At 42.5% G+C, this 27,999-nt stretch overlaps 1 protein-coding gene and 1 long non-coding RNA gene across 5 annotated transcripts in view; one reads left to right on the top strand and one right to left on the bottom strand.

Moving 5' to 3' along the window:
- SPECC1L (sperm antigen with calponin homology and coiled-coil domains 1 like) overlaps positions 1-19,527 on the bottom strand; it is a 53,498-nt gene extending 33,971 nt beyond the window's left edge. For 2 of the 4 annotated variants that reach the window (XM_028710670.2, XM_028710671.2), the window contains exons 1-5: positions 19,384-19,527; positions 8,578-8,767; positions 4,354-4,507; positions 2,253-3,886; positions 77-284 (exon numbers count right to left, since the gene is read on the bottom strand). In XM_028710670.2, coding sequence (XP_028566503.2) covers positions 77-284; positions 2,253-3,886; positions 4,354-4,507; positions 8,578-8,730 — 2,149 coding nt within the window. In that variant the 5' untranslated portion in view covers positions 8,731-8,767; positions 19,384-19,527. Of the gene's footprint in view, positions 1-76; positions 285-2,252; positions 3,887-4,353; positions 4,575-7,830; positions 7,951-8,577; positions 8,768-19,383 lie in introns of those variants that run through there. The other 2 variants (XM_028710672.2, XM_077920717.1) reach the window with 2 other exon arrangements.
- A 119-nt stretch (positions 19,528-19,646) lies between these two features.
- On the top strand, positions 19,647-25,286 carry LOC144325896 (uncharacterized). Its single transcript, XR_013391053.1, has 2 exons — positions 19,647-21,483; positions 22,473-25,286. It is a non-coding gene; the product is annotated as an uncharacterized LOC144325896 (long non-coding RNA).
- The last annotated feature ends 2,713 nt before the right edge of the window (positions 25,287-27,999 follow it).

Genomic DNA, 27,999 nt, shown 5'->3' with positions numbered 1-27,999 from the left:
GCATTTTTTTTTTTTAAAAAAAAAACATAGGTAGAAACTACAACCAAAACGTGTAACTGAAACAAAAACTACTTACTCTCCAGGTCAGATATAATGAGATTGTCGTGGAGTTTTACCGCTCGATGCTGCTCTACTTCATCTTCCAATTCAAATATGGTTTCCTTCATATCACTCCTTTCTGTTTCTTTTTCATCCAGATCGGTCCGAAGTTTTTCCAAGGTAATATTCAGGTCCTCAATTTGCTTTTTTGCTTCTTCTTGGAAAGCTCTATATTCATCTTCTATCTGGTTAAAAAAAAAACCACATCATGCACACAAACTCTCATTTTACTTCTGTGAATGCCTTTCCCAAATAACACAATTCATAGAAACCCACTCAAGTAACTTTGAGCAGGACTGGTCTGTGTTTCGGGCCAGGGGCTGGGCCCTTTTTCTCCCTCCCTGTCTCATAATATTAGGACCCAATGGGTCATCTTGTTAAAATGAACGGCAGAAGATTCAAGGCAGACAAAAGGAAGTACTTATTCACAGTGCACAATTAATCTGCTGCCCTAAGGTGTGATGATGGCCCTCATCCTGGAATGCTACAAAGGGGAATTAGACAAATGTATGGATGATAATGCTATCACAATGCAATTATTGTCATGTTGGCTACAGTGAACTCTGTTTATCTAGTTTTCATTTCAATCTACATACTTCAACAGTCTCAGTTGCCCTGAGTGATAACCCTGATTGGGAGGAGGAGGAATGTGACTTAGTTCTTCTGGACCTCTCAGCAGCTTTTACTCCCAACGACCATGCTACTCTTCTGGAGCATTGTGTTATGGTGGCTCTGCTTCTATCTGCAGGACCGCTACCAGAGAACAGCATGGGCCCCCTTGGCACTTGTGTTGTGGAGACCTGCAGTGTTCCATCTCACCTTCCAGCTCTTTAACATCTATATGAAGACAATTGGGAAAAGTCATCAAGGAATTTGAAGCCTGCTCTGGTAGCTTCCTGACTAAACTACAGCAATATGCTGTATGTGGGGCTGCCCTTGAAGATTGCTCAGGAGCTGCAGGTGGTGCAGGACACAGCTGCCAGGCCTCTGAGAAACCTATTACGCTGATCTTAAAGAACTGAACCAGCTGCTTTATTTTGACCGAGTCCAATTTAAGGTTCTGATATTTAAAGCCCTACACTTGAAAGAACTTGAAGGAATGTCTCTCCCAATATTTGATAACCAGGTATTAAGATTGACAGGGTAGCCCTATTCAAGATAGCATCTATGATTGGGGCACACTATGCAGTGACCTGCAATAGTGCCTTCTGCCTTGTGGTACCCTGGCTGTGGAACTTCCATCCATTACAAGAATGATTTGACATTCTATTGACTGCTATGCACCTCCAAGGTCTCTTTGGCATGAAAAGGAAGAAAAAAAGAAAAGTAATATAATGGATATGCTACCCTCCAGGATCAGCAGGAATACATGCCTCCGGACAACAGTTGCTGGAGAACAACTGTGGAAGAGAGCTATTGCCTTCATGCTCTGCTATTAGGCGTCCCAGAGGAGGCATCTGGTTGGCTGTGGGAAACAGGATGCTGAACTAGAACAGCCTCCTTTGGTTCAATCCAGCTGCAAGGCTTTGCTAAAGTCCTTATGATACCACAAGATGGACAAGTAGCAAAGAAACTCAATCAGGAAAGGTTTAAACGTACCAGCTCTGACATTTGGCAGCGCCAAGTAATCTATTATAATGTTAATCAGTAAGGATGCTTTACTGCAAAGAGTTAAGGCTTCATACTAGCTTAAGCAAACCTCACAGCTGTAAAACTTGAGCTGTATCTGAATCTACGAACAGTCAACTGTCTTGTGAATTATGAGAAATGAAGTGACAAATCAGCATAAAACTACCCTCAATGCTGTGTATCAACCAGTCTGCTCACACCAACAATCAACCCCACCCTCACTGCAGATATAAGGGCAAACTAAACATGCAGCATGCAACAGTTTCATGCTACAGAAAACACAGCCCAGGAGTCATGAATTCAATTCTAAGCACAGGATTTAAGTTTATTAACAGGAATAAAACTAAAAGACTCATGAAAGTAACCATGCAGTCAACATGATCTGGCTAATGTCTAAATCAGCTGCTTGAATTGTCCCCCCACCCCCGCCCTCCCACATGCCTTCACATACTCCCCCAAAGGCTGCAGAGAACACAAGGAGATCTGGAATGTTCTCTTCTTTAATTACATTTTTTAAACATTACCTTTGCAATGGCGTCTTGCAGGCGGTTGGCATCGTTACGCGTATGAGCGAGCTCCTCTTGCAGGCTGCTGGCTAACGTCTCTGCTTTCTCCTTGTCAAGCCTGACACTTTCTAGCAAGTCTTGTATGTCCGATTTGTCACCAGAATTGTGTATGGAATACAGCTCAGCAACTTTCTGCTTCTCATGCTCTAGCTGGGCTTTCAGCCGGTTCATCTCGATCTGGTCACTGGCGACTGTGGCTTTGTACTCATCCAAAGTGGCTGCTAGAGCGGTCTTGCTTTTCTGTTCCGACTCAATAATTCGTTCCATATGGTGATTCCGTTCCTTTAGCGCCCCGATCATCTCCTGAGCTTCCTTGTTATCTTGTTCTGCCATCTTCAAAGTGTTGCTCAGATGCTGCTGGACGCCAAGGAGTTGTTCTCTTTCAAAACGTGCATTCTCTGCAAGGTCCATGTAGCGTTGCTCCAACTCCATGTAGCGCCCACTTTTCATGTCTTCATCAATAACATAAGATATATGATGCTCGTCTAAAAGGGAGCGAAAGTACTCAATCTGCCGGCTAAAATGTTCCAACTTATCACTCTGCTGGCACAAAGACTCCATAAGAATAACCTTTTCTTCACCAAGCCTTTCGTTCTCACTGTTCAACTCTTGTGTAATCTGCTGCAAGTCTGCAAGTTCCTGTAGAGTGGCTTGAAGTTCCTCAGCTGTGCTATGATGGTTCTCTTCCATCTGGTGTATCCGCTCCGTCAAGCAAGCCACAGATACTTCACTGGCATTGCCACTGCTCCCTTTCCTTGACCTTTCTATGCTTGGCACACCCTCAGACTCTGAAGAGGATGGAGCGTCCAAGGCATCATCACTTGAAGTGAGCGGCTGATAAACTTCACTGCACTCACTGTCCAAGTTATCCATGGAGTTACTGTGCTGATTGTCCATCAAGGTGTTCTCGTCATGACTCAGAAGATCTTCCATTGAACCAGGGGCAGAACCTTCTACTGAGGAAGTGAGGGTACCCCCACCATCACTATGGCTTCCAGCTGTCATTTCTGGGCTCAAAGACTGGTAGCCAAACAGCTTTTCAGAGTTGTCCAGCCTTTGCTCCAGAGAAAACCCCAATGCGTTTAGCCTGTCCTTCAACATCCGATTCTCATTTTTCAACTGGTTGAGCTCCTCCCGGATGGCAGTGTTCTGTTCTTGCAACTGCAATAACGTGGACTCAACATCAGTTGGCTGGTGGACAACGATGGTTTCTTTCTCCTCAGATTTCTCAACTCCCTCAAACTGATCTTCATTTAGGCCAAGCTGAGCGCGCATTTCTCTGAGCTCATTCCTCAGGTGTAAGATCTCTACATCTTTTGTTTTGGCCAAAGTCAAAAGATCTTTTACTTTTGCTTCCAGAACAGATTTGTCACTGATCTGATTGTCTGATTTAGACTTGCTCATGCGAATATCAGAGTCCGGGTTAGCACGGCTACGGGAGCGTTTTGCAAGGACTGTATCATTGCTTGTCTGCCCAGCTAGTGGCAATTTTTTGCTTTGGGTCAGCCGCGAACGGTCACGAATTCTTTCTCGAGAAGAGTTGGATTCCTTATTCCCAGCCGAAGTGCTACGCTTTGCTGCAGAAGTTGTACCTGTATTGTTTTAAAAGGTTAGAAAAAATATTAAGCTGGCAAGGAAGGATGTGATTTTATACAAGTCAAGAGGTATCCAGGATCGCATGACAATGAAGTCTCATCTACATACTTGGAAATCAATTAGTAACAGACATGTATATACATTCCATAACAGAGGCAGTGAAACAGGGATCCAAAAATGTACTTCTAAGGTAATTTAATTTCACTTAATAGATTACAAACTTGGCTAGTTTTAACTAAGGTTTGGCCTCCCTTAACCATGGTTTGTTTGACCACCCTACTCCAGGCACTTATCAAGCTATAAAGGCACAAGCAAGTGGAAACAAAACCAACTTTGGGGAAACAAGCCATGGTTTGTGGGACTGTCTGTGGGACAATTCATGGTAAAACAAACCATGGTTCGACAAATGGGGTTCTCGTCTAAAGGGCAGAGAGAACATCTTCAAGGCCAAATGCTTCTTTACCTGTAACAGACTTGGATTTATTCTCCAGGTTGTTCATGGTGGTCCCTGCAGTGGAAGGCGCTGTCGAAGTGCAAGTGCTCTTTTTTCCCTTGACACCGTTGCTCATAGTAACCCCTCCAGCCATCCCAGCTAAAAGATCATCATTGCTCTTTGTCTGGATAAAATTTCAAGGGTGGTTTGACAGAAGGTACAAAGGTCAGAAGCAACTCAAAATTAAGTCACTGTTAAAAAAAAAAGACCCTTTTCATATATAAAGCTAGTAATAAATTCACATTTAAAGCTAGTAATAAATTCACATTTAATACATGATGAATCCATGTATTTAAAAGGGGAGAAAATAGTTTTATTTTTTGCATAGGCATAATATAAAATTTAATTGTTAAAAATACTCCAGAACTTTCATTTTTAAGAAAGCAGAATATGAATTACTCCTATACAGCAACAATTCTGACTCATCCTTGGCAACACCTGCCCCCATGATTGCATGGTAAAGCTTGAGTGCAAATGAGCAATTCATGAAAAGCAGCATCAATTTTTGACACCCTGGTACCACTTTCTCCAGCTACTGTGAGAATGGGAATTGCTGCTGAATGTATCCACGAACAAAAGATTCCCAAAGCAGCTTCTGTTATCTGAGCATGAGCCTTAGGGCAGCCTGGAATGACTGCGTGTAAGACAAACCAGGAACAAATTCCTTTCCAGTGTCTGAAAGAAGTAGGAATGCCTGTGAACCAAAGGTGTCTTACCAACTCTGAAGGACCAAGTACACTGCCTGGGGTTACTCCTTGATGTGGCATTACTACGGGATTCCTACGCTAACTGCTGTATCAAGGAATCAATTTTATCCAGCCTATTTTGACAAGGTATTGCCTATTCTTCATGGACCACCCACCTCTGGCAACTGGACACCAAGCCTTGTTCAGAGTCCAGTCATTAATAGAGGTGGGACTGGTTGAGACATGGTGCAGGGCCTTCTCTGCAGTAGCTCCAACATCATGGAACCAACTAATCATTGAGATCTGCTTTAGTCCAACCCTTCGATTATATTACAGTAGTACCTCGGGTTACATACGCTTCAGGTTACAGACGCTTCAGGTTAGACTCCGCTAATCCAGAAATAGTAACTCGGGTTAAGAACTTTGATTCAGGATGAGAACAGAAATCATGCTCCAGTGGTGCAGCGGCAGCAGGAGGCCCCATTAGCTAAAGTAGTGTCTCAGGTTAAGAACAGTTTCAGGTTAAGAACGGACCTCCGGAACCAATTAAGTATGTAACCAGAGGTACCACTGTATTACTACTACTACTACTACTACTACTATTATTAAACTTACAAATAAAAAATAATAACAGCTAAAAACATGGAAAAATAATTAAAACATTGATATAATTAAAACTTTACATATACATAAAAATATTCTGAATTCATGGAATAAGTATCAAATTCAGTATTCGATTTGGTCAATATTACATATGAGGTGTTGTTCTGCAATGTTTTGGTTGTGGTTCATGCTTATTTTAATGCCACAGTTGGTTTGCAACGTTTGTGTCAGGTTTTATTTTTAAATGCCATGTTTCTGAATCTGGAAGAAGACATTTTGTCACTAAAAATGTTTTTCATTGGAGACGTTTAAACCAATTCCACTATAAGGACAATTTTTCATTCTTACACGTGTAATTATGTTTCTTCAGGCACTGCAATCTTTATTATTGCAACCCTTTATCGGCAAGAAGAGGTTTAAGAAAATCTTTGGTTTTGCATTACCAGCAGCTGAGAACACTCACATCTAATCTATTCAGAAAGGCCTCATGATGTTTAAGTACTCAAGAAATTAATGGTTCACAAAGATACAATAGAGCAAATTGCACATCCTTTGATAATTTCTTATTGTGGTTTATCTGGCATAACCAAGAACTTGTGCCAGCAAGACCATACAGGTTGAAACTTCCTGCCAGTTTGCATTTCTACCACACCTAGTAAAAAGGTATGTTAAGTAGATTAATTATAGACATGCTATGTAGGTAACAACTGTGCATTACTGAGCCAAATAGGTCAAGTTGTAAAAACTCGAGCATGATTCAGCCTGGAAAAATCTACACTGAAAAAAATTCAACAACATTAGTCATGCTTTGGGTTTCTAAATGCAGAAACTACTGAATGGACTAAAGAATCTTTCTCCCAGTGCTTTTGTACTACAGTCTCTCCCTCCCTCCTGAGATGTACTCCTCCCCATAAGCAGACTAGTGTACAGGAATATCTTTCTGATCTAAATACTTGAAGGGTATGGTAGAAGACAACAGCTGGAAAATCAGACAGGTTGGGACACTAAGGCCTCTCTTGTTTGGGGTTTGCAGCATTTTCCTTCTGCCGTACATAAACACAGTATTTTTCCCTACCTTACCCACAGACTGCCTCTAGTCTAGTCCAGATTACCACCTCCACAGCCAGCAGAACAGGTTCCTTCAGTCAAGAGCAAACACTACTATTCTACTAAGCGTAAGAAACATCACAGGGCTTTTTCAACACACAGGAAAGGCAGAACTGGCTGAAATGTAATGTAAATAGAATCAGTAAGCAAAAGAGAGGTTTTTTCACACCGCGGTGGGACTTATTAAAATCATTTTTGCACCACTGGTTCATAATTTTCTATGAGATGGTGCAAAGTCTGGTAATTAGGACTTCCTTAAGAGCAACAGATTCCCATCTGTCAAGAAAACACAAGCTCAAATGAGGAAATGTGGAATGATTACTTTGACAGTGGGAAGTATTCTGCCTACTGAATAATTATTCTTCTTTTAAAGAGTCAAACATCACACCTTAACTATGGCTGGTATAATGCCTGAATTGTCAGTCTTCCAATTATCACAACTGGATTTGTGTTAAATCCAGCAAACCAAAATCAGAAATGATGACTTGAAATGGACACCAAATACTGGTGTCCCTTCTCTCTGCCCCTCCCCCTATTTTGCTATAGAATCTGAATGTATAAATCCTCCTACAGTGGGAACACCTAATTGGATTGTCATCCTTCAGCTATCATAATGACAAAGAGCAAAAATGAATCACCTGTTGATGTAACTTCAAACCAAATTATGATCTTAGAAAGAAACTATTTAAACTGACTCTTAAGAGGAAAATATTCTGATGACCATAACTGGCTGATCTAAAAAAAAAGGGGGGGGGGTAATTACTTTCTCAGTAATGCATCATTATCCTTATGTGAGGCAGATGGAAAGTGTTATATCAACATTGCAAAGATTCAAGTCAGGTCCTGAGCAGAGGGATACTAATGATACAACATCAGTTCATGTTCACCCCTGCGCTTTTGCAGTAGGCAACGTATTTAATATATTTATAACCTGCCTTATCATACATGGTTACAGCCAAACAACAAAACATATGTTAAAACAGTGAAACGCTGTGCAGTATTCAAAAAGCATCAGGGAGGTTAAAAGTAAGGCCTGGGAAAAGAAAACTACCTTTCACCTGCACCTGAAACTGCTAAAAGTAGGTGTCGGGCAGCTAGCCCTGAGGAGGGCATTCAAAGGCTGGGATGCCATTAGATTTGAACCTAAAACATGCTCCTTTTTCATGGGTATCTGTCAGAGTGGAAAGAGTGAGAAACAGATAAGCAGTCTTACTTATTCGTGTGACAACATATGCAAGAAAACATATTGCCACCATCCTAAAACTTAACACAACTGGACAAAGTCTTTTCACTCTTTTATTCTAGTAGTAGGCTTCTCACTCAAACTGAGGCAACACTAACATAACAACATAAGCATAACATGGGTATTCAGGTGTCATCAGCTGACAGCAATAATTTCCTGATCTGTCTGTTTCTGTTCACAAGTCTTGGGAAATAGTCTAGGTTCTAGTTTTGGTCCCACACCTTCACATTCCTTAACTCGGGACAACAGAGAATGGTATGATATGCAAAGAAGAGACTTGTACAGAACTCAACAACATCCTGATTATGCTTGTTAAGTTAATTATAATGTAATATAAAGTAGTATCTGAGCCTTGAATTGTCAAAAAGATTTCAGAGTACTGCAGCTGCATTTTGACTTGGCTCTAGAACTGTGCTGGGTCAGTCTTGAACACAAGCACACGTTGCAACATTTGGATCCCATGCCTCCAGTCTCCGCCAGCCCCACCGTTTTGCTCTACATTACCTAGCAGCTCAATTACTTAAGTCTAAATAAAGAAAACTAACAAGAAAATACCTTCAATAATGATGATGCTGCCCCAGTTTTTGAAAGTTTTGTGACCGCAGATACTGTGGAACTGTTTTCTGGTTTGACTTTTTCCACCGTTGGTATTTTATTTATCCCAGGCACCTTGGGCATTGAACCAACGCTCCGGCTAGCTTTCTTCATTCTTGGCTACCTGTTTGATATGCATTTACAAACGAATCTAGAAACAGAAAAGAATTGTAATAACATTAAGGACAAATACAATCTCTAACAGCATGTTTCATACTGTTTCAAAGTTGCCTTTGCCAACCTGATGCCCTCCAGATGTTTTGGACTACAATTCCCATCAGCCCCTGCCAGCCCCAGAGAGGAGGTTTAACAGCCACAACATTACAAGAGAAGGACCTTGCCAATGCCCACTGTCAAGATAAAACTTTTGCTTCATTAACAGTTTATGAACTGAGGTTGTCAGCAAAACTATCTTTGCATAATTTCCCAATAACACTTGCAATAACTTGAAGGATGCAATTAGCTCAAAATGAGCAATTATTTTGTACTTTTTCAACTAGAAACTGTAGTTTATTCATTGGGAATAAAGCATGGACAGGACAAGTCTGAAGGTATTTCATTTACAGTAGTGAGAATAGAATGAAAACCAAGGATTAATAATAAAATGGTACTTAAATGGTAGGCAGTTCTTCAATTAAGCGGCCATAACATAATTTAATGCATAAGATATATTTAATGCTTGATGTAAATCTTGAAAAAAGTTCATGAATAAAATATAATAAAGCAAAAGGGAATTTAAATTACCGGTACAGTGGTGCCTCGCAAGACGAAATTAATTCGTTCCGCAAGTTTTTTCTTCTTGCGAGTTTTTCGTCTTGCGAAGCACGGTTTCCCATAGGAATGCATTGAAAATCAATTAATGCGTTCCTATGGAAACCGCCTTCAGACCAGGTCCAGGGACAGTCTGTCCCCCGACCTCTTCTGAAGGCTTGGGGGGGGGACAAGGGCTTTTCTTCCCACCCCCAGCATTTTAAAAAACCCCGGGAAAGCGGAGGACTTCTCCGCTGTCCGGGGCGATCTTAAAATGCTGGCGGGCGGCATTTTAAAATCGCCCCGGGACAGCGGAGGACTTCTCCGCTGTCCGGGGCGATTTAAAAGCCCCTGGGAAGGCTGGCAGGGGGGACAAAGACTTTTGCCCCCCGCCAGCCTTCAGAAGAGGTCCTGGACCTCTTTGCTCCCCCCGCCTGCCTTCAAAAGCCGTCCGGGACAAAAGCTCTCCCGGGAAGGCAGGCAGGGGGGAGCAAAGACTTTTGCCCCCCGCCGGCCTTCAGAAGAGGTCCAGGACCTCTTCTGAAAGCGGGCGGGGGACAAAAATCTTTGCTCCCCCCCCCGCCTGCCTTCAAAAGCCGTCTGGGACAGGCTTCGCGCACCTCTCCGCAAGCAGCGGGAGCGCTCCCGCTGCTTGCGGAGACTTGCCAGCATGCCGAAGCCTGCGCGCGCTGAGATCAGCGCGCCCAGGCTTCGCGGACCTCTCCGCAAGCAGCGGGAGCGCTCCCGCTGCTTGCGGAGAGTTGCCTGCATGCCGAAGCCTGCGGGCGCTGAGATCAGGGGGGAGCAAAGACTTTTGCCCCCCGCCGGCCTTCAGAAGAGGTCCAGGAGGTTCGGCTCCCCAAGCTTGTCTTTGCTCCCCCCGCCTGCCTTCAAAAGCCGTCCGGGATAGCGGGAAGCGCTTCCCTGCTATCCCGGACTGCTTTTAAAATGCTGGCGGTGGGAAGCAAAGCCTTTCGGCCCCCGCCGGCCTTCCTGGACCTCTTCTGAAGGCCAGAGGGGGGGGAAGGCTTTGCTCCCCACCGCCAGCATTTAAAAGAGGTCCCCGGAGATTTCCCTATGGGCTTTCTTCTTGCGAAGCAAGCCCATAGGGAAATTCGTCTTGCGAAGCAACTCGCAAACGGAAAACCCTTTTGTCTTGCGGGTTTTCCGTCTTGCGAGGCATTCGTCTTATGGGGCACCACTGTACTTGAATATTGCCCATCAATAACGCAATGGGTGAGTACATATGGACAAAACAGCAGAATATTATAGGGACTTCAGCTGTTATATCTTTCTTCTATACTATTTATAGGAATCTTACACGCACTAATATTTTTATCCAAAAGAAGGATCACATTCAATGAAGTCATGCAAAGATAATCTAGAATTCCCTGGCATGGAAACATTGAACATGGCCTTAAACCAACCAGCCCAAAAGGGGCTGTCAGAATTTCTGCCCCTTTCAATTCCAGGCAGCATGACCCAAGGGTCATTGTCACCAGTGTCCCACAATGGAAGGATGCCACAGACAACTTCAGTTTTCCACTTACACAGGAGAGAAACAATTATGGAATTTGCCCAGGCGAAAGCATGCCAACCTCCTCACCTCCATTTCTCCCCCAAGAAGAAGCCCTTAGTGGTTAAGTTTACAATGCTGGAGGCCTCTCTAGTTAAAGAATCTCCTGCTTCCAGGTCTGTCTAGCCAAAGGCTTATAGTTTATTGTCCTCCTCAGGATTAAAGGTTGAGCTCTTTCTCCACTGGCTCTTTCTTGCTCATGCTTTTCTTTGAAGGTCTGTCTCTTCCCCCAAGTGCCACAGGGATGGAGCAAAGTGACAACCCCCCCCCCCTTAAGGTTACTAGGTCTCCTAGACAGCAGGGTTTGGTCCAGTGACAGGGCTGCTGCAGCTGGGGGAAATGCTGGCTGGTCACATGTTCCTCTCTCTTGACTAGAGTAACTACTAGATCCTGGGGTCACCCAACCACCCTCCCTGGGATGGAGGTTCGGCTCCCCAAGCTTGTTTACCTAAGCCTAACCCTTTCTTGCTTCTAGCCTCCAATCTGGCAGCTTCTCATCTGGATTGGGTATGTGCTCCCTTGCAGTTTGCCCCCACAGCAACTCTGTGCTGCTTGCCTTCCTCTCCCTGCTCCTCAGCTGTGCTGGTTGAGGTCATTTGCACCAGGCCATGTAGAAAGTCCAGCACTTCCCACAGGCCATGCCCATGTTTGCCCAGATTTCACTGGCTGCCTTTATAACATCTACTGTCTATGTTTTAGATAATAAAACCCACTGGGGCCTGTCAACTGTTCTTTGTACAGAGACAACACTAAAACTCAACAGCTTTCTCAATCTGCAAATCTCCTTTTAAAGACATCTAAGCTAGTGGTTGTCACTACAGTGAATTCTGTTTAACTGAACCAGTATGAAGTGACATATAATAGTTTCAGCTGTTTGTGTGGTTCCTATGTTGGGCGGTTACTAATCAAGTTATTGCTGTCATGGTCTACTCACTTATGGTGTGTGTGTGTTTGTGTGTGGATCCAAAGATGTCTTGTGCAAGCAGAAAAATCACTCCTGCTTGGGCATTACCAGTTTAGTGCAGGCAGAGAAATTACTTCTGTTTCTGCAGCACCAAATTCCCTTGGTTTCTGAAGCCCTCCCTGCTCCATTCTACAGTTTCAGAGGATCCTTCAGCAGTTAGGAACATTGGGGGGGGGGCAGCAGCAGAAGGGGGTATCATGGGGGGGAAGGAGCCTGGAAAGTTCCACTATGGGAACATTCAATCTTCTCCATATATCCATTGTGTGTGTTTTTAACATTGGAAGTCACCTTGTGACACTATGGCCCTAAAAGGCAGTCTAGAAATCTCTTAAAACAAACAAACAGAGATGGAAAGCAACGGTCAGAAATACCAACAGTCTTATTAGTGTTACAGAATGATAACCAGTAGTCAGAAGCTCCCCCGCACCCCGGCCCTTTCTTACTTGGAAAGTATCTGAAAAAAACATTAAAAACAGTAACTTTCAATGAAATGGTTACTTTTTATATGCCAAAAATGGCAGCCACAAAGCCAAGGCACATAACAGAAGTATTTCTACAACATTTGGAGAGAGAAACTTGCACCTTCCAACTCCACAGCAATGACTTCTTAGCAACTGCAACTCCAAATTAAATATCAAATATCACTTCTGCCTCTTTGTGCATAACTTGAAATTACTGGATCTCATTGTCTGAAATCTAAAGTATTCCCATGTTATTTAAAGCAAATGGTGTAATAGGACACAAATATTTCATGACCAGGTAGCAACCTAAAAATATGCATGTGTACTTGGAATTAAATGTCATTGAATTAAACATGATTAACTAAAAACATTTTTGTTTAGACAAGCCTACCCAGATGTTTAGAAAATTGATGCGAGTTTTAATTTAATTTTAGTCTGTTGTTATTTTAGCTTTTCAAAAGTTTCAAATTATTGTGTTATTTTTTCTTATTGATAATCTTATTGTTTTATCGATTTTGTAAACTGTTTTGAAGGTTTTTTAAAACAATCAAGCAATGCATAAATTTTATGGAAGAAATAATAAATAAAATAAACATCTCAATAACATATATAAGTATCTAAAAAAAGAATAGTTTCTTCTACAAAAGTAAGGTAGGATAAGCTTCCTATGTAGGATTTCAATATCTGAGTTTAAAAGTAAAGGTAAAGGTACCCCTGACCATTAAGTCCAGCCGGGGACGACTCTGGGGTTGTGCGCTCATCTCGCTCTATAGGCCAAGGAAGCCAGTGTTTGTCTGCAGACAGCTTCCAGGTCACGTGGCCAGCAAGACTAAGCCGCTTCTGGCAAACCAGAGCAGCGCATGGAAACTCCGTTTACCTTCCCGCCGGAGTGGTACCTATTTATCTACTTGCACTTGATGTGCTTTCGAACTGCTAGGTGGGCAGCAGCTTGGACTGAACAATGGGAGCTCAACCCATCGCGAAGATTCGAACCGCCAACCTTCTGATCGACAACCCTTAGGCTCTGTGGTTTAGACCACAGCGCCACCCGCGTTCCGAGTTTAAAAGCAGCACACCTTTTAAAAAGTGAAAGACTATCTTTATGTTAATTCTATCACGCGTTACAATTTTAGTAGGATAGTCACTGAATATCTGCAAGTAGATATAGCACATCCTTTAAATAATGTTTAGGTTAAGCAATAAGTCTGCTTTTCATTAGTATTTAAATACAAGCCAAGATATCTGAAGAATGCTAATTCCTAGGCCTAAAACATTGTGTAAGATAGCTTTCCAATGGCTAATAGTGCGATCTGATACATGTCTACTCAGAAACAAGACTTACTGAGCTCAGCAGAGTATACTCCCAGGTAATAGTGTATAGGATTGCAGCCTAATAGTTGAATACTCTTCAACTAGAAAATGCAAATAACTGTATTCTTGAACTTAAAGTTGTAACATAAATATTGAGATTCTAATAAACATAGCCGCAATTCAGCTTTACAACATCAAGAGTTTTATCAATGAAATCATGGGGAGCTTATGATCATAATGAATAATCAAACACAATACTCATATTCCCACAATGTTTGCATGATGCTTTTAGGTCAAAGGAGCAAAATGACCAGAATCAAAAGAAATAAGCATCTAGTTCACATGCCCAAGAATGCTCTTTGGTTTTGTATTACTAAGAATGTCCAAGGGAAAGTGTACCTATACCTATACCTCCACTGGGTGCATTCCAGTACACCATACCGACATTAGTTCATAGGATCTCAGAGGGTCTTGTAGGGAATTGTGTTGAACTAGGCAACTTCAAGACAGACTTTTACAAGGAAGAATTTAAGACCTTACAAAGAAAGATGAAATTACCAGTGTTTTAGTTAAGCAGAAGTGTATTCCTTTCACATCTCTCTTTTTTAACATTTAATTATTAAATGCAAAACTCTTTTAGCTACTGGGCTTTCTTGAAAGTCACATGCATAATCCACTTGAAAATTTCTGAAAGTTGTTCTAGCCCTTAGTAATGCGAGACAAACTTATTTTTAAGAAGTAAAAAAGAAAAAGATGAGCCTAAATCCCAATGTGGGTCTGTGGTGTGACTGCTATTTTTCAGGTTCTTCTCTTTCCATTCTGAGGTCAATCACTTAGATTCAAGACATATCACGGGCCTTGTTCGATCCATGTTGCTATGGCTTTAGTCACATTGCAGAAAGCTCACATACTATATAGTTGAGAAGCCTACTGTTACAAAGTTTCAGAATCCTTGTCTAGACAAAGATATATAGACGTCTAATGATTTTGATAATTAAGTGCTACTCTTAAAGTGATTAACATGCTTTTCACAGGGAAATAATGGAATCAATGTATCTCGGACATGTAAATGAGTGCATGGGACGCGGGTGGCGCTGTGGGTAAAAGCCTCAGCGCCTAGGGCTTGCCGATCGAAAGGTCGGCAGTTCGAATCCCCGAGGCGGGGTGCGCTCCCGTTGCTCGGTCCCAGCGCCTGCCAACCTAGCAGTTCGAAAGCACCCCCGGGTGCAAGTAGATAAATAGGGACCGCTTTCTAGCGGGAAGGTAAACGGTGTTTCCGTGTGCGGCTCTGGCTTGCCAGAGCAGCAATGTCACGCTGGCCACGTGACCCGGAAGTGTCTCCGGACAGCGCTGGCCCCCGGCCTCTTGAGTGAGAGGGGCGCACAACTCCAGAGTCTGGCAAGACTGGCCTGTACGGGCAGGGGTACCTTTACCTTTACCTTTAAATGAGTGCATAAGTAAAGGATAGCTTTTTATTTATTTATTACTACTTTCTTATGTGATAATATGGCACAGAGCAGAACTAATGATGCCAGAAGAGGAGAATGATAAATGTTTTGCAGTAGGTAATAAATGTAACTAACTAATTCTGGAAGCACATTTCCTTTTATTCTCACTCAAGCACTAATTACTCTTAGTATTTTAATTTCCTTTACATAAAGAAACAAAGCATGCTTCTGTAGTTACAAATAAATCAGGTCAGGGTGTTTGTTTTTAATTATGCTTCCCAAGCACCAAAGTATTTCCTTCATCTGAGACAACAAGCTCAGAATCAGTAAGCAAAATGCATACATGTTCTCAAATGCATGAACCTTGTACTCTGTACTACTTGACCATCATTCCACTTCATTTCCATAATTCCACAAAGGATCATATTTCACATTGCATTGGTAGAATATTAAGATTCTCTGTGTTAATATTGTCTTCAAACATGAAAGCATCAGGCCCAACACACGGATTGCATTCAATCAGTTACAAATATGATTGTCAAAAGCAACACAACCTATCTACCTATCTGGCTCTCTCAATGTCCATATCTTCAGGTCAACAGAAGTGCAATAGATGCTCAAAAAGCTCTAAAATGTGCCCACATAGTCACAGTTGACTTAGAACAGTTATTCCTCAGCAACTATTAAACCTTGGTCGGTGGTTCGAATCCCCGTGACGGGGTGAGCTCCCGTTGCTCGGTCCCAGCTCCTGCCAACCTAGCAGTTCAAAAGCACACCAAAGTGCAAGTAGATAAATAGGTATCGCTCTGGCAGGAAGGTAAACGGCATTTCCATGCGCTGCTCTGGTTTCACCAGAAGCGGCTTAGACATGCTGGCCACATGACCCGGAAAAACTGTCTGTGGACAAACGCTGGCTCCCTCAGCCTATAGAGCGAGATGAGCACCGCAACCCCAGAGTCGTTCGTGACTGGACTTAACTGTCAGGGGTCCTTTACCTTTTACCTTTTTAATACCTGAAATACATCAATTACATCTTCATCATTACAGTTTACAAAATGGGACACTTAAATCTCATCAGGATATCAATGGCTTTTCCATTAACCTGATACTTGATCAGTTCATTTTATGGATGCTGCATTGCAATCTGCGTCCCAGCCGTGCAAAAAAATTACCTTATATTGGAAGAGCACTGAGTCATATGCCTCTAAGCTGCTATCCAGGGCACACCACATGCTTCAGAACTCATAGCCAAAGCACCCTACTCATGCCTCAGGCAAGGATTCACAACAGGTATCCTTGAATCTATAGTATCCATTCAAGCTGCTTTCTGCAAAGTGCAGAAGAAATATATTTCCCTTTTATTTATTTTAAATCTTATCTGAACTGAAGTACAGAAAAGAAGAAAAACGTTACTCAGAAGGAGTTTGTGGACATTTAGTTAACCTGTCTGTTTAGCCTCTTTGTTGACCATGAGTAATTGTTACAAGTGTAACATTCAGCAGAGTATTCCTCACAAACTTTCAGGAATCCTCCAATGAAATCACCCAAAGGATTCCATCTTAACTAAAGTGTTAGGGGAAAGAGTATACAAGACAGGCATAAAACAGTCCATTTTTAAAATGCAAAAAACAGAAACCAACTGTTAGCAACAGCTGAAATGTTTATTTAATTTGCAAACACTTTACGTCTGTGGTGCACTTAGGGAAGCCATTTTCATTAGCCAGTCTCTATCTATTCTATCATAAGAAGAAAAAACTGCAGCCACTGCTCAATTAGGGGATGGGGAAAGAATTTGAATGCTGTGATGTGGGCTGGTATTAAGATGGGTTCCCAACACCTAGCACTGGTTTTGTTGCACTGTGCTCACTTATATACAGCCACTTGTCTGCCAACCTGTGTAAGATTATTAAGCATGGATCTTTCATAAAAGTTGCTTTCAAATTTTTATTTTAGACCACCAATGGAAAACAAATAGGGGAGGTTGTATTTCACGGCAAACAGTAATGCACCCATTCAACAGTGGGACTTTATCTGGGTGGAAATATGACGACATAAAACTACTCAATTTGGTATCTACTGAATCTATAACCTGGTTCAGATGCAACATTAAACCAAGGGGGCAGAACCTCCAGGCCACAGCCCTGATTAGGACAATCAAACCTCCTCATTTGGCCCGTAAAGCTGTTTCTTGCAAGCCATGCCCACCTGCCCTACACCTCATGGTGATGTCAAGTGTGGGGAAGGCAAAGGAGGGGCTTGGACAAAGAAGCTTTGTAGCTGAATGGCAGTGCCTGTAAAACACCCTGTGTAGCACTTCCCAAGTGCCAACAACCAGCTGACTGCAGGTGCTTGGGAAGCCTTGTGTGCAGTGTCTGAATATCAGACACTGGGGACAAGTGCAATGCTGAGCCAGAGAGACCTTTTGTTTTGCCTAAGAGATGTTGTTCATAATATAAACTCAGACATGAACTCACCGAGTAACATTAAGAAAGGCATTCTTAAACTCATCTCCACCTTTGCAATGCAGGAATATTTGTTAACACTGCAAGGCAGAGATTACTGAAACAGGGTGCAAAAAGCACCGGTGCTCAGTTATGAAAATCAGGGTTATGATTTCATATTACTGGGATCACTGCTGCATTATGACTTTTATTGTTGTAGATGTTAATCGATATTTTAATTTGCTTACAGTTCTTGTATTAGTGTGTACGTCTCCTTGTGACACCATATAAAAGGTGGCATAACAGGCTTAAATTTATAACAAAACAAACAAACAAACAAACAAACAAACAAACCACTTTGAAGTGAACAGCCAGAAGTAGTACCATAATGTATATTATTCATTAATTATAGTTAATATTTCCTAAGTACCTTCTCAGCCAAATGGCGCTCAATACTATGTTTAGTCTTTCTAATATCATAATAAACTGCCCCAAACAGCATAGCAGTAAAAGAGGAGCAGGTGGTGGTTAAATATTATTTATTTCGTCATCTTAGTTCTAGTGCTTGCTCAAACTGGATCCAATATCTCAAACCTCTTCTGGTTTGGAGTGTCAGTTGTATTTATATAATTTATACTCAACTTTTCCACACAAATCTGTAAAAGCAGCTCATAAATTTCAAAAATAAAATATCGATTTTATAGTGTATTTTAATTGCTTCTTTCATTTCTTAGTTATTGTATCACAACTTGAATTCCATAGAGTTCACACTGCAATACAAAAAAAAACCCTACAATATATAAAATCAATATGACTATTTAATGTAATGGATGTCCTGTGCAGTATCTAGCCATCTGCCACAGAACCAGACATAGCTGAAAGATCACAGCTAGGGAACCCCTGTGCTATATATAGTCTTAGCTCAGCCTCCCCCAACCTGGGGCTCCCAATTCCCATCACCACTGACCATGCTGGCAGCCCTACAACAGATGGGAAAAAGCACTAGGAGGCTGAAGGCAGCTGCTCTGTGGACAACAATATCAAGTGCTCTATATAGGTACTGAAGACACACCTCTTTACCTTGGCCTTTAACACTTGAGAGATATATTTTGAGAAGTCACCTTAGTTCTGTAATCTTTAAAAGTTGTTTTAAACTATCTTTCATACATTTTAAAATTGCTGTAAACCAACCCGAGGCCTTAGGGTGAAGGGGGAGTAAATTATGATGAGGATAAGAAGAGATCCAGTGTGTTGCAGTGGTTATAATAATAAAAGCCTACTCAGCTTTCCAAACGTTACTGAAAGCATGTGGAAAAAGCACTGTAGGTGTTTCGGGCAGGAACAGAAGAGGGAAATGTTCGTACCCGTAGCCAGGGACTGGGGATGGGAGCTGATGCTAATCCCATATACACTACCGTGAACTCCTTGGCAGAAAAGTGGGAAAGACATGTAACAAACAACAACAACAACAATAATAATAATCACAGTCACCATACCCCGCCTTTCTACAGAGGGTCGAGGCGGCTTACTGAGGATGGAGAAATGACATGTAAATAGGAGTAACTGGAGGGGGGGGGGGAGAGAGACATCGTGTGAGGAAAGACCAGAGGCGGAACACGGGGGTGGGGAAGAGCACAAACAAGACCCCTGAGGAAGCGGAGGGCGGACCCCGCGCCAGGCCTGGGCGGCCAAGACAACGGCGGCGACCCTCCGCCCCGCCTCAGAGGAGGGAGGTCGTTCTTGGGGGGTGAGGGGGGGCGTTTCCGTTCCCTTTCCCTTCGCCGCCCCCCAACTCTGAACCCCGTTCGGTCCTTACCGGACAGCGCCGCTTACTCCTCCTTCTTTCTCACTGGGGGGGGGGGGAGGCCAGGCCCGGTAAGGAGGGAAGAGGACGCGCTTCTCCAAGCGGCGTCGGCGTCAGCGACGACAACAACCGCCGGGGCTGCAATTACCCCTCTTCCCTCAGAGTGCTAGAGCGCCGTACAGCGCAGGCGCCGAGCTGGAGACAGCACCGCGCAGGCGTGAAAGTTTCGGGAACGCCGAGAGGCACATCGGGCACGGCGGCTGACGAGCGAGCCAAGAGTCACGCGGGGCATGCGCGGCTCCGCTTCGGTTGCCTTCCTCCCTCTCTCTGCTTATTCCCCCGCCCGCCCCGCCCCATCCCTCCGCGCGCGACGCGGGGCGGGAACCTGCGAGGGAGCGAGGGGGCTCCTGAACAGCGAGGAGGGGGCGTTTGAAAAAGGCGGGAAACCCCCGAGGGGACACTCTGAGGGAGGTGGAAAACTACCAAAAAGAGAAAAGCAAACTGGTCCTCAGAGATGTAAATGCGCGATAAAGCAAAGGCGTCTTTATAACATGGTCCCAGTCATGTATACCTGCTATATTTCCACTAATGAGAGGGAATTCTTAACCTTACAGTATTTACGTTATTGAACTCCCCCCCCCCCAAAAAAAATAATAATTCCTGAGCTCTTTGCCTTTTTTTGTTCAGCTGTTGAGCTCTATTTTTAAGGGCCACTGGCCAATTTTTACGCACGCCTATTTTGAGGTACAAACAGATAAGGTCAAATTTGACCATATATGGTGCCGATTACCTTAACAAAGTTTCCTTCCAGGTTCAGATTATGAAAAGGGATGGGAAACATGTCATAAACTACTTTATTTATATCCAAAGAGTTCAAGGTGAAATACGTAGTTCCCCATTTTATCCTCACAACCCTGTGAGGTAGGTTATGCTGAGGGGCAGTGACTGGCTCAAGCCTACTCAACCGGTTTCATGGCTGAGTTGGGATTTGAACCCTAGTCTTCCAGGCCTGTAACCACTACATCACAATTATATCCTGCTCTTCCAAAGGAGCCCAGGGCAGCAAGGTGGATGTGCTGCCCCCTTCTGCTACTGTATTTAGCTTAATCCACACCAAACAGAGGTGCTGCACGCTGCTGGGTTGTTCTTTTTTTGGACTGAGGGATCACGCTTCACATTTGGGTGGGCTGCTAGACACGGACCTTTTTGTTAGAAGGCCCAATTGCCTCATCTGGTTCAGAGTACCTCTCTGTAACATAGACTTGTGTGCCAGCTGCACCCTCTCCTGGACATAGAGCATGTCCACCAACATCAGAATTCAGAGTGCTGGTTTTGATATACTGTATAAAGCCCTGAACAACTTGGGGGCTGCCTTACTATGGAGTCAGACCTCCATCCCATCTAGCTCAGTATTGCATGCACTGACTGGTAGTGGCTCCCCAGGGTTTCAAGCAGGGGTTTCTCCTAGGTAAAGGTAAAGGTACCCCTGCCCGTACGGGCCAGTCTTGCCAGACTCTAGGGTTGTGCTCTCATCTCACTCTATAGGCCGGGAGCCAGCGCTGTCCGCAGACACTTCCGGGTCACGTGGCCAGCGTGACAAGCTGCATCTGGCGAGCCAGCGCAGCACACGGAACACCGTTTACCTTCCCGCTGGTAAGCGGTCCCTATTTATCTACTTGCATCCGGGGGTGCTTTCGAACTGCTAGGTTGGCAGGCGCTGGGACCGAACGACGGGAGCGCACCCCGCCGCGGGGATTCGAACCGCCGACCATGCGATCGGCAAGTCCTAGGCACTGAGGTTTTACCCACAGCGCCACCCGCATCCCTAGGGGTTTCTCCTGGCCCTACCCAAAGAGACCAGGGATTGAACCGGGGACCTTCTGCATGCAAAGCAGATGCTCCTCCACTCAGCTGTGGTCCTTCTCCAACCATTTCCACATGAGGCTACTCAGGTGCTAAAAATCATCCTCTACAGTCCTGCTCTTGATTCTCCTGACTTTTGAAGTGAAATGCTGGCAGCGACAGGGGCTTTTCCATTGTTGCCTCTGACTTTGAAGTTCCATCCCAAAGGAGTTTCATCTGCTCCCACCATCTTATTCTTCCCAGCACCAGGTAAAAACCTTATTTTCCAATGTTTTTAATCTATAATTTTGTTTTACGCTGTCCTGCTGTGGTTTTGTTTTATGCTGTTCTTATCCGATCATGTTTTTATTATCTTTTGAAGATACTGTGAGAGGTTCAGCTAAAGTGCATGCAGCTGATAAGTATTGCAAACCAGCAAGCAAATATTTAACATCTATATGGAACCAGAGGGAGAGTTTATCCAGGGATTTGGACTGGGGCGTTGTCAATATGCTGATGATACACAGCTCGCTCTCTCCATTTCATGAGCATCCACAGTTGCTTTGGAGGTCTTTAATTGGTGCCTATAATGATGGATTGGAGGCAGGCTAGCAAACAGGGTAAAGATGCTGCTGAGCCAGGTTGGAGGTGTACATCTTGTTTTGAATAGAGCTGCACTCATATCAGTTTCATTGTTTGGGGTGGGGTGCCCCAGGGTTACCAGGGGCCAGCTTTTGTACAACTTTGGCTGGAATGCCAGTTGTTTCCTTTTCTTACTCAAGCAAACCTGATCATAGTCACAAATCCTGGTTGGATTACTGCAATTTGGAAGCTTCACCTGTTATAAGATGTGACTGACCAACATTTTCCTGGGGAACATGCAACCACAATACAGTGGTACTTCGGGTTACATACGCTTCAGGTTACAGACTCAGCTAACCCAGAAATAATACCTCAGGTTAAGCACTTTCCTTCAGGATGAGAACAGAAAACGCGCAGCGGCAGTGGGAGGCCCCATTAGCTAAAGTGGTGCTTCAGGTTAAGAACAGTTTCAGGTTAAGAACGGACCTCCGGAACGAATTAAGTACTTAACCCGAGGTACCACTGTATTGATTTTTATGTGCAGTCACCACTAGCTCATCTCTAGGTACAATTCAAAGTGCCCATAAAGCCCTTAACTATTTTACACTAGGATATTTGAACAACTCCTTTCTCTCACATGAGCTCCCCTACCCACTACTGTATGCTGTTCTTCACAGGCCTTACTCTCTCTGTATCCTGCTGCCATCATGCCCACCTAGATGGAACGTGTTGAGTGACGAGGACTTTTTTGTTGTGGTGCCTGGATTGTGGAACTATATTTGGGGGAGCCTGGTTAGCCCCCTTCTTATTGGGTTGCCGCCCATATCTGGTCAATACTTTCTTTGCTGGCAGCAACCTTGTAGGCTGGGTTTGGACTTAATTTTTTTGCTCCTGCTGTTGCATTTTAGCAGTGTCTGTATTTTTGCTCTTTGTTCTTCAGCTGTGTTTATTAGATATGGACCATATGCTATTTTTCATGTACAGTCATGTTTCCAAGATGTTCTCACTATCCATATATTCCATAGCTTGAAATGGAAAAGGGTTAGTAGACTAATCCGCTGAACTTGTGTGCTTGAGCTGCTGGCTTTTCAATGAGATTTTCCAATTGCTTAGGCCTGTAATTCATTTTATATTAGCTTATATACATGGCTTTCAAAGATTACCGTACATTTCAGTGGAGCAGTCCCTTAATTGATGAAACATCAACCAGGTCCTCTATCCCATTCCTTTATTGCTGCCTCAGGGGCTTTGCACAGGGGCTCACATACATTTCTTATTTTGCTGAACTGCAGTCTTCTTTTGTACAAATAGCTGCAATGTGCATGATCAATACTCTTAATAATAATAATATACCTGCAGTGTCTGGCCAGGTAAATGCCCAGTGGCTCTGTTTAAGAACAAAAAAGGCACAGAAAATAGCACTACAAGAGCTTTCTGGAATCCAGTTGCATCATTTCTGACATATACATTTTCAGTATGATATAATCTTAGTTTATTTAATATCTCTGTTCAAATTTAAATATGAATTAGTCTACCATTTTAAAGGGTGGACACTCACGTCTGACAGCCCCATGCTTTTATGTAGCAGGCATGATCCTTGCAGGTATATTAGTAAACCTGCAGCAAAAGCATGACATACTGACAATATACCTGCACCTGTATTTGCCCTTTAATAACTGGTTGGCTGGGGACTAGATATCTGGATGGTTGGTGGGAATTTATGAGAGTGAGGCTTGAATGTGGAGGACTGCTAAGGGTGTACAGTATTTGGGAGAGGTTACTATCTGGGAGTTGGGGGAGTCATTTTGGCGTATAAGTTAATTATAGCAGAGCTTTCCCAACTGTGTGTTACGGCACGTTAGTGTTTCAGCTGCAGCGTGTAGGTGTGTCACATGAACGAACCCCATGCTCCTCCTGGGGCTTGAAAGGTTTAGTTTAAACTCCGGTTTGCTTGTACTGTAAAATTGAATTACTGTGTCATGAAATGATGCAAAACTGAATTACTGTTTTGTGAAATGATGCATGTCCAAAAAGTGTGTCACCAACTTGAAAAGTTTGGAAAGAAGCTGTGGGGTGGTTTCTATTTCAGTTGTTGTTTTTTTGTAGTAAACAACAATACTGTTTTGTGGAGTTTATTGTGCTTTTGTATGTACCTAACTGTTGATTATCAGTTACAACCCCATGGGGAACAGTCTCCTGAGGTAAGGGAAATACATTCTGTAGATGCTCTGAAACATTTTCTATACTATGGCTGTTTCCGGGCATTTAGACACCGGCTCTGGAGCTGAGCCCTGGTTCAAATTAAGTTCTGTCCCCATGGTGCTGGGATATTCAGTTAGTCCAGTCTTCAAGGAATGCTTCACATATTCATTCTGTTCCAGATACAGCTTGCTGAGAAATAAGACCAGCTGAGTCCATTAAACAGATACGGAATAAATTTATTTAACATTGTGTACAAACAAAGACTACAAATGCCTTGGATCTCCTTGTTTCCCAAATACAGGTTTTTCAGTCCCTTTTCATTTCCTTCTTTTTTATGACACCTTTTAAATTTACTAACTTTTTGCTGTTTTTTTTTGGACCTGTTCCAGACAGACAAAAGCACTAGAAAAACAATTATATTCCACAGCAGTTCCAAGTGCTCAGCATCTCTCTTCAGAATCAACTTTACTGTTTTACTTTTCTGAATTGGACTCTTTGGAATATTGAAGCAAGGAATATTGAAGCAGTATAAAATGCCAATGCAAAAATGCTTTTAAAACACGAAGGCGGTCTTAAAAACAATGACAACAAATATTAGCTTCAGGGCTGAAATGTGACCTAGCAGTGAACAAAAAAAAAACCCCTTCTCTATAAGCTGAAAATGCAAGCATTTATATAATTTAATTGCATTTATACTTAAATAAATAGTTTATTCATCTGCTTTCCTCTGAATTCAACATGGATCATTAACAGAAGGAAGTTACAGAAGTTACATAGGCAAGTCCAAGTAAAACCACAGAAAAAGGATGCATATTTCATATTGTCGAACTCATAAATTTTTACCTTATTTCAGCTTGATTACTTTAGCTGTATAACTCAGTATTTTTATTCTGTATTTCTACTGCTTTGTATAAATTTAATTCGGACATAGAAGCAGTTAACAGAATCACTTCTACGTTGAAGATGCTGAATGATGCATTTCCAGCTGTTAATACATTTTTGTGGGCTTCAGTTTTGTGATCATTCATCCAAGATAACTCCAAAATTTAAACAAACCTAATATTTACATACTAATTTACCCTTGGGCAATCCTTGGGTATCATCTGATTGTTGTTGTTTTTTAATTGCAGGGCATGTGTCATGGGAAAACCACCAGCCAAAATTAGCAACTTCTTGGTTCCCCTCATTTCAGTAGAAAATTCAATACAGTACATGCTTAACTCTCCCATTGAAATTAATGAGATCTAGAATAGCAAACGTGGACTGAGTCATATCTACTGCCAGCATTTCATACATGTGGGTGATGGGTCATGGTTAAAATTATACAAGGCCTGTAAAGCAGGATGTCAGTGCAAAATCAACTTCATTTTTCCCAACTTGCTCAAATAAGCTAATGCCAAAAGATCTTTTCAAGTTGTGAGAATGTTAGTTTAACAGAAGGAAAGATTAAGACAGAAACCCGTTTATAATAAAATAGCCTATTTGCTGTCCTTTCCACACAGTAACTTACAACCATCACTAATAATTTCATCTAAATTCATTATAGCTTATTTTGACTGTAACAGTGAGGGCAAGAGTTCCTACGGTATTCATGTGATAAATGCAGCTACTGCATGATATCCCTTCATGAATCCTTACCTTTTATCATAGAAAGCAATTACTCACAGGAGGCCTGTCACCTCTCTTCTTGGTCAAAACATGCCATCACATTACCAGAACATATGCATTCACTTTTGTACACATTTATAAACTATGAGTAGTTTCTTCCTGACCAATGATAAAAAATGCTGACTTGTATAGGACATGATCAAAGGGGAGTAACTGTCAGCAAGTTTACCCTCTTAAAATATTTTTTCATTGTTTATCAATGTAAGGCTGATCATCTGCATTAGCACTCCCTGCAGGAAATATTATGTGACCATTCCTGCTACATGGAGATCCAGATTAATCTGGGTGAATAATCTTCACCCAGAAGGCCATTTCCAGATTCAACTCTCATTCAGAATCAGGAATCCTACTCGAGTGATCATTCTCAAAGAATTGGCTGAACACTAAGTGATGGCTAACCTTGGATATTGACTGGAAATTACTTGAAGAAATTCTCCTGTAAATCATCCTGCCTCAGGAATTGAAATCACATAAACAAATCCAGTCAAAAGTTTGTCTAAGACCCTCTGTTACGGTCGGGATTACATTACATCACTAGTGCTGCATCAGCCTTAGTCCTAATCTCCAGACTGGTGAGAAGGGATGTGATGCTGAAGGCATGTTTTTGCCATTCCCAAGTACCTTGTCTTTTTACATGTAGGACTGAATGGCAGTCACACTGTTATATAAAGAATGTAAATTGGTGATAACTGAAGGGACACCAGTGAAAGTAAGCCTGCACCTGGTGACCTGAGTTTTTCTGGAGGTGGCAGGTTTTGCTTCCTGCATGTAATCTGGCTGATTTACTTAGCTTTTTGGAACACAGCAGGAACCACTGATAACTAAGCAAGCTTCTACCTGAATTATGGTTCTGCCCCTTCATAAGCCCAGCATTCTTTCCTGATCATGCTAAAGGCCACAAAGCAGTGAAACCCAGAAGCTAACTTTTAAGTACTGGTAAATATTTGCACAGACTGCCAGAAGGGGTGTCAGTGAAAAGAGGACCAGAACATAATGGTGACGAAGAGATGACAGAGGATATGTACACTTTATTCTGATGATTCTTTTTCTCTCTTATGAATCAGTTTTAAGAAACTTTCTGGAGGAATACCTTCCTTGACACTAACCTGGAGAGTGATGCTTATAATATAAAAGGAGTGATGAAGTATGGAAAAACAAGAGCGATACATTCCTACTGAAATGACACTAGCAATTGTTTTATAACCTGAAGCATACTAAAGGCATCCTTCCTGTGGAGACTCTTGTGGTCAGAGCCAAGGAAATGAAGAACCTCTACATTTGCTTACTCTTGTAGAGTTAACAGGCACATGCTAAGAAGCGTACTGAGAAGCCATAAGTCACTAGACTGCAGTATACTTAAATGTTAATCCAGCCATGACAGTGCACATGCAGAGCTTTGCTGAGGCTAGGAATTTCCCTCTTCTCTACTTACAAGCGCAGAATTATTTGGTCTGTGAAGGTTTATTAGAAGAAAACAGGAACCCGCCCCCTGCCTATAACAGGCTTTGGAATGTGCACGACTGTATACCTAAGAAAGTGAAAGTGGTCTGATTAGACAAGTACTCTTCCATTAGTCTTTGTGCCCCTTGACAAGCTCTTGGGATAGGAGCTGAAAAAACAGACACAAGCTCTGTATGGCCCTTATTATGATGTGTGAGAAATTAAACCATGTAGCACATTCAGCAGGCACATGTGCAGAATAGGCAGCCAGTCCCCTCACTCACCACTTCCACAGCCTGACCTCCACAAGGGCTGAAGCAGGAAATGGTAGATTAAAAGGCCAATCTATCCCATGATAATTCAGTTACAGCACAAATAAAACAGCTGATCCCAGTGTTACCACCCTAACTCAAAGCTCCAAAAGCAAACCTAAAGCTGTTCAGAACTATCTTCCTTGAGTGACCACAGGATGGGAATTCTATCATTGTGGTTCAACCCTTGCTGTGAATTGATTGGTTGTTCTTAAACAATAATAGCAAAACACAGGGAAGTTATATTGGAAGGGCACAATATCGTATTCATTCACTCAGTCATTCACACCCAATAATATTAAGGATCTATGCTATGGATAACATTCTGTAAAATGGACTATTCTGTAGGTAACTTGTAGTTTTAAAACCAGAGCATTGAGAAAGCTACATAAAGAACTTAGAATCACAGAAGAGGAATAAAAACACCCTGGGTTTCTTGGAAGCGATTGGGAAGAGGCCTTCTAAAGTTGCATTTTATAACATTAAGGCATAGAAATTAATCTTCAAAAGATTCCATAAGATTATCTGCCAAGATTATCATCTTGGTTTATCAGTGGTATGCAAAACCTGTAATATATGCCCA

The sequence above is a fragment of the Podarcis muralis genome, chromosome 16 (assembly GCF_964188315.1).
Source record: "Podarcis muralis chromosome 16, rPodMur119.hap1.1, whole genome shotgun sequence".
NCBI classification, from domain to species: domain Eukaryota; kingdom Metazoa; phylum Chordata; class Lepidosauria; order Squamata; family Lacertidae; genus Podarcis; species Podarcis muralis.
This window is presented reverse-complemented; position numbering and strand designations above follow the sequence as displayed.